Consider the following 13003-nt stretch of genomic DNA (forward strand, 5'->3'; position numbering starts at 1 on the left):
AAAATTAAGAGAAAATATCTTGTTCCATTTAGTTATCTCCCTTTATGTATAATGCATTAAAATCCCGCTAGGGGATTAATTTTGCCATTCATCTTTTCGTGTGAGGGGAGCAGGTTGAAATGGGAGGTATTGGTTTAAAACCAGGAATCAATCGTCGATTATTGGAATCGATTAAATCGATTATATTCCTGCTTTCCTACAAAACATTTTGTTTTTAGCTTTGTGACGTTGTTATAAAAACAAAAAAACAAAAAATCCCATTAAAATCGGACCTCTGTGATGACGTATCTTTTAAAACAGACGCCCGTATGCTCACTAAGGGATCGTCATAAAAGGAAGAAATATGAAATAAATAAATGATAGTAATAATAATAATAACATAGGAACGTCATTAAAATCAGCATTGGTTCAATTCCCATGAGAGCACTAACCAATATGCTGCTGGAAGAAATCCACTGGAAAAATGGTTTCGATGAAAACCGAAAACACAGACAATATACATTTCGTTTCTTTATAATTCTGCTTCTGTTTATACGTGTCTATATCTGCTTATATGCATGTGTATATATGTATATACGCTGGCACACACACACACACACGTTTATGTAGGAGTGTGTATGTGTGCATCGTTGCATGTGTATGCGTCTCTGCGAGTGGCTTCTGTGTATGGTTGTGTTAGTGTTGCGCTTCTATTTATCTGTGCGTGGGTGTGCTAATGCGTGGGATTAAATATATGCACATGCTTGTGTATATGGACACATGTACGGGATCTGTATTTGTGTACGCGCGTGGGTTTATATGTATGTGAGTGGGAAACTGTACGTCTTTTTATATTCTTTATGCGAATATATGTGTATGTATTTATGTATGGCTTTATGTGTGTGTATATACACGGGCATATATCTATATGCGTCAGTGTTCGTGTATATATCTGGTCGTATTAATTGCCAATCTGTGTATACGTTTATACGTGTGTGTGTGTACATGTGTATTTTTTATGTGTATGTATGTGCGGTTAAGTGATTGTGTGAAGATGTGGGTATGTGCGTACGTATCTCTTCCCGTATTTGTGTATGTGTGTATAGCTATATGCTAGCGTTTATGTATTTGTATGAGCGAAACTGTGTATGTGTGTATTGTGTATGTAAGACGGGCATTGTTTTTTCTCCATTCTTTGACTCTGACATTTACATCCCCTTCAACGCATCATCGGTCTGCTAGAAACAACAGCCATCTTTCCCTCAAGTTAAACCATTCACTTTCGTATTGAACAATATAGCTTAAAGAAAATAAAGATCTCGATCAGAATTTCCAGCCATGAGTTTTCAGTTGTTTGATCTACGAAATAAAACTGCGCATTGAATCAACATGTCTATGGCTGAGTACTCCGCGAAGTGCGAGCATGACACAATGTGTGACAAGACTGGAACTTGGAATTATCAGTAAAATCCATCCATTTCATAGGCATCCGTACAGTTTCCATCGACTCAGTTTCATTCTGAAGTTGTGGATCGACGCGGAGTTATGGAGAATTTGCTCTTGTCCTCGATGCCAAAGAGTGGGACGTAACTTGGGGCCTTGTGATTGTGAGGCCAACTTCTCAAACATTCGGTCATGCTGCACCTATGACATAAGTTAGACACGCATGAAAAAGACTTGATGGTCTTGACTTGAATATTTTTTGGTTTTTACGGCTCTGCTCAGTCAGAACTGACCTGGGGCTAAATAACAACAACAACAATAACAACAAAAACATCCCATCATTGATGAGATTGCGGCTCTTGAGTTCCCATTTCGTGTGTCACTCTGAAGTGCATTTCATTTCTAAACCATCCCACCTTTTCCATCCACCCTCACTTCCTACTGGCTTCATTCGATCAGTGAAACAATAAACTACTTTTCACAGAAAAGGTTTGTGTGTGTATGTGCGAAGTGTGTGTGTGTGCTTGTGTGTGTGTGTGTGGTGTTGTGAGCTAAAATCTCGAAATTTATAACTCTGAGTCTCATGTTCTTGATTATTAAGCAAAATCTGAAGAATGGAACTGGAAAATTTTAAAGTGAATATTCAGAAAATGGAAACACAATCACACACATACACACGCGAGCTGTTTTTTTTTTTTTACTTGTTTCAGTCATTAGTTTGCGTCCATGCTGGGGCACCTCCTTGTAGCGAATCGACCCCAGGCCTTATTGTTTTGTAAAGCCTCGTACTTATTCTATCAGTCTCTTTTGCGGAACTGATTATCAAGCGGTGATGGGGGATAAACACACACACACACACACACACACACACACACATGCGCGCAACGGGCCGCTTTGTGCTTCTGCATACCAAATCCCCTCACAAGTCTTTAGTCAACCCGAGGCTTTGGTTTAAGATACTTGCCCAAGGCGTCACGTTGTGGTACGGAATCCTAAACCATGTGGTTAGGAACCAAACTGCTTACTACGTTGGTTGAATGTAAGATTGAAGAAGTTTATAAATTCATACAATTTATATATATGTGTTGTGTGTGTGTGTGTGTGTGTGTGTGTGTGTGTGATTGTATGTAAGTGTATGTATAAAATCAGAAAAATACATGATAGAAATAAAGATGGAGAGAGCAATATTACGAATGAGAAACTTGTACATAACCAAATACACACACACACGCATACTTATATACACACAAATGAATAGCAAGGACACATATCTCAGACAATGAAAGTCGAAAGCTAGACTCGATAAAAGGTGAAAACCAATAGAAATGTCTGATATACTTACGGCTTTGTATATGACAGGTAAAGTAAGAATATTTGTTCCAACGGGGGCATTTTCAACCACAGCTGCTTCATAGAAGGATTTTGAAAATATCAAAGACGTATCGTTTTGGGCAAGAACATCAACTTGTAGGAGAGCAATACAGAACCTTTCTTCGCTGTTTGCTTGAACACCCTGAAATTAGAAACAGAACGATTTTGATGACAAGAATCATTGGACGGTGGGGGTCTTCTTCAATTATCGCTAGAGATTCCTGTGTCAGGAGGGTCACATCACTATCATCAATGGCTCCTTTATTTCTATTTTTTATTTTATTTTTACTATTGTATACTGTTATGCTTCCTTTCTCACTTATTTTCTATAAATCTTTTATCTTATACTTGTTACTTGTTTCAGTCATTAGTCTGTGGCCATGCTGGAGCACCGCCTCGAGTATATATATGTATATTTCCTCTCATTTCATTATATGTAAGCCCCTATATTTGACGGGCGAAATACCGTTAAGCATTTCGTCCAGCGTGCTAACAATTCTGTCAGCGAGCCACCTTCAATAATAATAAAAATAACAATAATAATAATAATAAAAATAAAAATTATAGTGGTTTCAAGTTTTGGCACAAGGCCAGCGCATTTAGGGATAGTGAGTAAATTGATTTCATTGATATCCAGTGCTCGACTGTTATGTGTTTTATCGACCTTGAACAAAAGAAAGAAAGGCAAAGTCGACGCGTCAACGAACTTTGAAATCCCTGTGTAAAGAGCCGGAAGAAATTCCGCCAAGCATTTTGTTCGATGCACAAACGAGTTTGCCAGTTCGCCGTCTTATGCATGTAATAATAATTATATGAACAATAATAATAATTATTATTATTTCAAATTTTTGCCCAAGAGCATCTGGGAAGAGGTGGGGATGAGTCGATTAATTCGACCCCAGTGTTCAACAGGTACTTATTTTATCGACCCCTAAAGAATAAAAGGCAAAGTCGACCTTGGCGGAATTTGAACTCAGAACGTAGCGACTGGCGAAATACCTATTTCTTTACTACCCACAAGGGACTAAACACAGAGAGGACAAACAAGGACAGACAAACGGATTAAGTCGATTACATCGACCCCAGTGCGTAACTGGTACTTAATTTATCGACTCCGAAAGGATGAAAGGTAAAGTCGACCTCGGCGGAATTTGTACGTAACGGCAGACGAAATACGGCTACGCATTTCGCCCGGCGTGCTTAACGTTTCTGCCAGCTCGCCGCCTTAACAATAATAATGATAATACTAATAATGGTTTCAAATTTTGGCACAAGGCCAGCAATATCAGCGGAGGGGTTAAGTTGATTACATCGAGCACAGCAGTTGACTGGTACTTATTTTATCAACTCAAAAAAGATGAAAAGCAAAGACGAACTTGGCGGAATTTGGACTCAGAACGTAAAGATAGACAAATGCCGTTAAACATTGTGCTTGGTGTGCTAACTATTCTCCCAGCTCACCTAATGATAATAATAATGATAATAATAGTAATAATGCCCTGATGCAATACTAAGTGGCTCTCATGGCCTCTCATCTTAACTGATTGGAAGTGTTTTCATGTACATTGTTTTGTCTTGGTATACCACAGCTTTGCTTGTCAGTTGTTTGACCTTAGTCATTTGAGCATGTCCCTTAGTGGCTGACGATATATACATCTCTGATCACAAGCAGAAGTAGTTGGGGAGCATCATAGTCATCTGTTGAGAGGGCCTCTTTGGGGTCTGATTGATTCACCCCTGAAAGCATGGCTGTTTTTTCATCATCCTTAAATAACTCTTATTCAGGGACCTTTTGAGCGGGATGGGCTATTAGATCTGAAAGAAATTCTAACTAAGGTCATGCACAGTTTGTCCTGATATGAAGTCATCATGTCGCGCACATATGGTCGTGATGCATGGGCCTGTTGTAACTTTATCAGTCGAGTAATCACGAGGGGTCTATTGGGCTTTGTAAGTTTGTACCCCTGCGTCACCTTGATGACTTGTGTTGCTTTATCAAATTATTATTATTATTATTATTATTATTATTATTATTATATTATTATTATTAATAATAATAATAATAATAATAATAATAATAATAATAATAATAATAATAATAATCTTCATCTTCATTACTAAAAGACCTGTTGATAATATACAATAAGTGTGAATTATATTTTCTATAGCTCAATGACAATTGAGTTTAACAATTAATAACTAATATAATTTAGCAATAACCGAATTACTGTGATAATATTTAAGAAAGCAGCCGAAGTAGTTATGGTATTATATACTAACTTAAATATTGAATTAAAGGAAAAATAGACAATATGGCTGTGAAGAAATGTGTTTTGTCTCATTCGTAGCTGCTTCAACTGAGATGATAAACATCTTTGTGTGTGTTGTGTAACTGTGTGTGTTTGTATTAAGTTTGCGTATTAAGTCTAGTAATTTATGTTATAATCACACCTGATGGTTTCTATTATATAAAACAGAAAAAAAACGGGGCTGTGACGTATAACACGACAGAAGAGTGTTAGGTGTTAGGTGAAGCCAAGAGATATTTCCCTTTAACTTTTGAGTTCAAACCATGCGAGGATTGACTTTGTGTTTCATGCCTCTGATATATTTTTTTCGCATTTCTATACTGGAGTCGTTAATACAAACAATTGAGATTGTTAATGCAAACACGACTTGTATCTTGAAAATGGTAATGGAAGTATCAGTTTTGTACTTGAGTAATCAACAAAGAACCAGTTGTTTAGTGCTGGTACCAGTCGTATATTACGGTCATTGTCACCAGTTATGTACTTGTTTCAATAAAAGCTACTCAAATTCTGAAACTTGTTCAGTAGTATTAAGTCTTTATCACCACGTTTAGGCTTCGAACCTCGACTTGGATCGTTTTTACTTTTATCCCTTCGAGGGTCGATGATACATACATATACACGTATTTTTAGCGTCTATGTAAGCTCAAAAGTATCGACCATCTCCACGAATCACACTCTGCCGTCTTAAAGAAAGGATCCATTGAATATTGAGGTTTCCAGTTCCTTGGAAACGGATAGGTGGGGGTGAGGGTGTAAGGACATGACGTGATCTTGAAGACCCAGGGTTAAATAGCATCAACAACGTATGTTAGATTGTTAGAGGACATGATTGTTAGAGGAGAAAGTGTGAGCTCTTGTCTAAAGGACCTCACGAGGGAAAGTTTCGTAATCGGCCAAAAGCCTATCTTGTTCCACGTCCCCAAACACCTTAGTAGCTCATTTTTGACGTTTTTAGGCAATCCTGAGCAGAACACTTTTTTTACTTTTGTCTCTTGGCAATACTGTCTACAAGGTGCGGAAAGAAAAACCTCCTACATTATATTTTACAGGCTGACATACTTTCAGTAGGAAATACAAAGTGAACCATATATATAACAAGAGCACTGAGAGAGCGCAAAATTCCGCCAAGGCAACACTAACGTTCTCTCAACGTTTAATCGGAGATGATTTTTAAAATGAGAATATCTGAAATAAACTCGACTGCTCTCACAGACGAGAATAGTAAAAATGAACCAAAATTAAGCAAAAAAAAAAAAACAGGAAAAATAATCCAGGATCCTTGTCTGGGACCGAATCGATCCCTAGATCTAATCAGGTCGTGCCAGTCACGAGGCCAAACATCCCTGAAAGTTTCATCCGAATTCATCGGGTGGTTCTTGAGATATCTTGATTACGGATAAGCTAACAAACACGACTGAAAACAATACCTCGGCCTTAGCGAAGGCGGAGGTAATAACAAATTAAATAGTAAAACATGAGTAATCAAAAGACAATTTCCACCTGAATTTCTACACTAGCGTCACTCTAACGGCAGTGCGAGAGGTTGTTTTTATTATTATTATTATTATTATTATTATTATTATTATTATTATTATTATTATTATTATTATTATCATTATCATTATTATTATTATTATTATTATTATTATTATTATTATTATTATTATCATTATCATTATCATTATTATTATTATTATTATTATTATTATTATTATTATTATTATTTTGCTGCAGCCTGTATTTGCAAGCGGGTTGTGCCGGTCCTCAGTGTCAGTTTACAGTCATTTTTCTTAGTGTACTGAACTTAAAATTAAGTTTGCTTTATTATGATTCTTCATTTTAATTTATATTACATTATAAATGTTTATCTTCGCACGAAATTTTCTGCCAGTTTTCCGCTTCACTGCTTTGAATGTCATGGCGGAAGTTGTGGTGTGAAAAGACTTACTTGTGTCACGGTCATTGTTTACACGCTTGGATGATTAACGACACTTTAAACCGCTAGACGATTAGTTAATCAAGCGAATTAAACATAATTAAATATAATTAACAAGGAAAAACAAACATCGCCGTCATATTTCATTGATTTGGTTGATTAAAGGTGGAGTAATTAGACAGACGGTTTGCGTGAGTTATGGACTAACGTTGTTGTTGTTATTGCTGGGTTGGTGTTGCTTGGCGGGGTGAGAGACTGTGTTTATTAAGTTTATATATGGACATGTGTTTGTATGTATGTCTATATATGATAGTATAAAGATCTTCGAATAGTGGAATGTGTGAGTGAGAGAGAGAGAGAAATGTCTATTGTTTATTGTTTAGTGTTTTCATGTTTACGTACGAAATAATGTGATGGCGCTGCGCATATATGTGAATCGTAGTTGGTGTGTCCGTAATAGAGGTGTTTGTATATGTATGTATGGGTATATGTATGTGTACACGTATGCAGACGTGTGTAGTTTTGTGTGTCCATTGTGATGTCAAAATATTTGAACAACCACTCTGTCAATCTACTTGTCTGACTCTCTTTCAATATATATATATATATATATATATATATATATATATATATATATATATATATATATATATGTCTATTTTATATCTCGCGGATGCTCTGGTGTGCAACGTCGGTAATGCTCATGAGGTCCCAGTGGGGGTTTCGGTTCGTTCAATATCAGACCGTCACCCTCTCACCCAGATGACCCAGCTAGGGTTGATCACATGCCATCTTGCATGGAGCATCTGACGCGATGCAGTGCACTAAATGTTCTGGTTTTCTACGTTCAGACGGGAGCTGGCACGCATCTCAAGTTGCCGGCATGGCTGAAACCCACGTGATTTGGTTTTTAAGAAGTTCTAGCAGTGTATAAGAAGTGAAGATTTGGTTATTTTGGCAAAAATGAAGAGCGAAGAAGGTTAAGACAGAAAAATTGGAAGATTTTAAATTGAAGTCCTGCAGGCAATCAGTTGAATGTTTAATTTATTCGAATTCTTTATATACACCGTTCCATTTAAATATCGACCAATAGATAAATATAAAAAAAGAGACCAGAGTCCCTGGAAATTGGTGGTTGTTCTGTGTCAGGCATAAATTATATCGCTCGATAAGTTTGTATGGCATCGCAGAGGAATAAATCTGGGCGTTTGGGGGGCTGAGAGAAAGGAAGAACCGTTTTGAGACGTGGAAATTCACATCTGTCAGTTCGAAAAAGATTCTGTCTGGAATTGATTCCGTATCATCAGAAAAATTATATCTGTGGTTGTTAGAAAGAGAGTCTCTAAGTACTCGTTTAATTTGCGAAAAATAGCAGTTAAATCTCCGTCATATATCCTCCTGCTGTTTTAAAATTGGATGGATATAATATGCAATGCAGTTCCAGCTGTACAGATTAGCTCTGAGACACTAGTTTACCATTCTTCTTGACGGTATAGGAACTTCAGCTCTATATTTAAGAGATTAGGAATTATGTACATTATTTACATTTGACGGATATTTGTCCTCATCTGGTTTGTTAACACAACGTTTCGGCTGATACACCCTCCAGCCTTCATCAGGTATCCTGGGTTCTCATTCCTGAGGTATTTTTCAATGTTTTAATAATAATAATAATAATAATAATAATAATAATAATAATAATAATAATAATAATAATAATAATAATAACATTGAGAAATACCATAGGAATGAGAACCCAGGTTCAAAATTTCCCCAAGACACCTAAAAAAGGCTGGAGGGTATATCAGCCGAAACGTTGTGTTAACAACAAACAAGAGGAGGACAAATATCCGTCAAATGTAAATAAGGTATATGAACTTCTAGAAATCTACAACCAATAAACCAGTAGTTTCGTATAGAATATTTGTACTCGGCATTTAAATTGTAAATAAGTATTATGGAGTAAACCGCACACACACACACGCGCGCGCGCGTACTCGAGATGTAAACACAATTTTTGCTTTTAGCTAACAAAAAACACAAACATAATAAAAGCTAAAATACAAAAACAAATAATCTTAGGCGTTGTCAAGGGAGGCAAATCCGAAGGTTAGAAACGCCCAGTTTTTGAAATCTTGAAATAGATTTGTCTTGATTTTATGTTTTCAGAACTTAAAGCTTCTCAATTCTATTATTAAACGAAAAAAAAAAAAAAAGCTAAAAGATTTCCAGATTATTCAACACACGAAGAAATTGATAATACAGCTGGGTTTGATGTAATTTCCATGGAAACAATTGCAAGCATAACAGCAGCAGCAGCAACGACGTCAAGAATAATAATATCAGCAACCAGAAAAAATGAAAAACTGGTACTCCGTCGGTTACGACGACGAGTGTTCCATTTGATGTAACAAGCGAAACAGCCTTCTCGTAAAATTAACGTGTAGGTGGCTGAGTACTCCACAGTCACGTGTACCCTTCATGTAATTGTCGGAGAGATTCAGAGTGACACGGAATGTGACAAGGCAGGCCCCTTTTGAATTACAGGTACTACTCATTTTTACCAACCGAATAGACTGCAACAACGTGAAATAAAGTATCTTGCCTAAGGACAAAATGCGCGGCTGGGGATCGAACTCACGACCTTACGATTGTCAGCCGAATACCTTAGCCACTAAGCTACGCGTCTTCACAGCAGTCGACAACAAAACCAACAAAGGCAAAGTCGACCTCGGCAGAATTTGAACTCAGAACGTAAAGAGAGACGTTCTGAGTTCAAATTCCGCCCAGGTAGACTTTGCCTTTCATCCTTTCGGGGTCGATAAATTAAGTACCAGTTGTGTACTGGGGTCGATCTAAACGACTGGCCTTGTGCCTAGAGTAGAAAAAAAGTATTCTATTGGCTTTCTATTTGTTGTCTTAGGATATTCCACTCCATTTTCTCTCTCTCTATATATATACGTCGTATATATATACGACGGGTTTCTTTTAGTTTCCGTCTACCAAATCCACTCACAAGGCTTTGGTCGATCCGAGGCTATAGTAGGAGACACTTGCTGAAGGTGCCACGCAGTGGGACTGAACCTGGAACCATGTGGTTGGGAAGCAAGCTTCTTACCACACAGCCACGACGCATGCACCTATACAAGCTATAAATAATAGCACGTAAATATTCTATCCCGAAAGTTTTTTCAACACAATAATTTCATGCTATGGTTTATAGCATTATGCACTTCGAGAATGTCACTCTCGCAAGTTTATCAAGTTCTGATGACATAAAAAATAACGATACTCGCCATTCCTCATCTCTCTCTCTGTCTCCCGTTTCTTTTCTGTTTCATCTTCAGACTCTTAGTTTTCCTGATAAAGATATTCGGCATTAACAAACAGGAACAGAACTAACCGGAAGTCGTACAAAGATTCATCCCGGGGGAACCAAGAACTCAAGATAAAAGTAAGGGATCTGACAAACTGGCGAGGATATTATAAGAAGCGTAGACACTTATCAAACGAATCAGAATGGTCGGGGTGGGGTGGAGAGTCTTGCGATAGATATTAAGGAAATTATGGTTAGGAAAATGAAAAGCCAAGCAAAATATTTAAATATTTTAAAATTACTACTTAAAATATCAGGAAGAAAGAAAAGGAAAATTATAATACGAAGATATATAAAAAAGAAATGATTGATAACACTGTATCGCCATTTTACTGAAGAAACAGCGCGCGCGCGCACACACACACACATTCACAAGTGTGTAAATATATACGCCGAATATGAATATACATATGTGTATGTATGTGTGTATACATACATACACACGTATATTTATATGCGTATGTATATATGCATATGCGTCTAGAAATGAATGTCTATATATGCGTATAGATGCACACATATATATATGTATGTATATATATATACACACACGTACACATGTTTGAATGTACACACTCACATACACACACATATACATACATACATACATATATATATCTAGACTTGCACATATCCATACAAACATGAACACGCAGGGACGCATTTATATGGAGAGGAAAACGGTTTTATAAAATAAGTTTAAATTAGTAAAAAGCTTTTGGACTCAAAAACCAAGAAGAATTTCTAGATTGAATTATCTTTATTGATAGAAATTGGTAAGAGATGATCGCCACTTTTGGAACTATTCAAATGAAACTATTTTAACAAATTCATATCTACACACACATAGCGACGCATATTTTTTCTCCTCTGGCACACTTACATATATATGTACGCATATTAGTAAACACACATACGTACACAAATACGAACACACACACACACACTCCCATATTACGTAAAGCTGTCGCATATAACATTATCATATATATTTAATATTGCTTATACATATATGTATACATGAATATATGTATCTATATACATACATTATAACTATATAACTTACGTAAATACATGTACGTGCACGCCTATATACAATTAAACACATTTTATAACTCATATATACATACGCATACGAACATACATATATAAAAATATACATAGATACACACACACACACACACACACACAGAAATATATATATATATATATATATATATATATATATAAAGATGTATAAACATACATGCAAATGTACACATACACACACATATATATAGATATACACACGTATATCTACATAAGGCACACACACACACATATATATATATATACATATGCACACGTGCACCGAGACATACATACAGTACGAATGTTGAAGGTAGGAAAGAAGTGAAATATTTATAAGAGAATATTGATGATGTGAAAGAAAAGTTTAAATACATGTAACAGAGAGAGAGAAGAGAGTAAGATACAGACGCCGCGTCCTTCTAAGAACACAACGACGTCGACGACGACGACGACGACGATGACGGCGATGAATGCCCGCAAAACAAAATGGAATACTATAATACGAGAATATATTCAGAAAATAAAAAGTGAAGATTATGCTATTTATGCTGTTGTCGCCGGTTTTTTCGACCGATTGGCTGTTTGATTTTGCTGTTGAAGCATTAGAACATCGGACGAAATGCCTCGCGGTATTTCTTGTCTCTTAGTTTTGTGTATAAAATCCCGCCGGGATCAACTTCGTCTTTCACTCCTCCGGAGCTCAATGATACGAAATACCATTCAAGTATAAGGTTCTCTACTACAGACTAATCCTCCCCCCTCAAAGGTTGCTCGCCTTGAAGCTAAATCACAGACTACTGTTATATTATTATTATTATTATTATTATTGTTGTTGTTGTTGTTGTTGTTGTTGTTATTATTATTATTATATTATTATTATCATTATTATTATTTATTGTCTTTGCACAGCTTCTAACGCTGGAGATGTACTACGGTGTCAGCTGTTCAATACCCGTGAACTAAGGTAACACCCCTTATTTTTCGAGCACCATCCGGAGTATTCGAGCGGTTCCAAGCAGTGCTGTTTTCTGCAAGTGTTTCACGCTTATTGCAGCCCCTATTTGGTTGTTCCGTGTAGTTATTATCAAGACTTTTACTCACTGTTTCCAGGGCTTCGACAATTATTGGTACTACTACCACCTTTTTCAGTGACCACAACTATTTAATCTCCCAAGCTAACCTGTCATATCTACCGGCTTTTCTTCCATCCTTATCGCATTCTTTATTGTCAGTTGGGCATGCTAAATGATCCAGCATCGTTTGCTTTCTTTCTCAATTAACACTATGTCTGGTTTCCTTTATAATAATTATTATTAAAAAGGTGGTGAGCTGGCCGAATCGTTAGGACGCTAGACGAAATACTTAGAGGTATTTCGCCCGTCGCTATGTTCTGAGCTCAAATTACTACGAGATCGGCTTAATTAACTAGTCCCTTCCCCTAAAATTCTTGTCTTGTACCTATAGTAGAAAACATTATTATTATTATTATTAATATTATTATTATTATTAAAGCGG

The 13003-nt window shown here is 36.5% G+C and overlaps 1 protein-coding gene across 1 annotated transcript in view; it reads right to left on the bottom strand.

Annotated features, from left to right (window-relative positions):
* The window catches only part of LOC115222357 (cadherin EGF LAG seven-pass G-type receptor 1), a 755088-nt gene that overhangs the window by 69207 nt on the left and 672878 nt on the right, over nt 1-13003 (bottom strand). Inside the window, exon 12 of the mRNA XM_029792554.2 lies at nt 2765-2935. Coding sequence (XP_029648414.2) covers nt 2765-2935 — 171 coding nt within the window. The remainder of the gene's footprint in view (nt 1-2764; nt 2936-13003) is intronic.

Source organism: Octopus sinensis, linkage group LG19 (assembly GCF_006345805.1).
Source record: "Octopus sinensis linkage group LG19, ASM634580v1, whole genome shotgun sequence".
Classification (NCBI taxonomy): domain Eukaryota; kingdom Metazoa; phylum Mollusca; class Cephalopoda; order Octopoda; family Octopodidae; genus Octopus; species Octopus sinensis.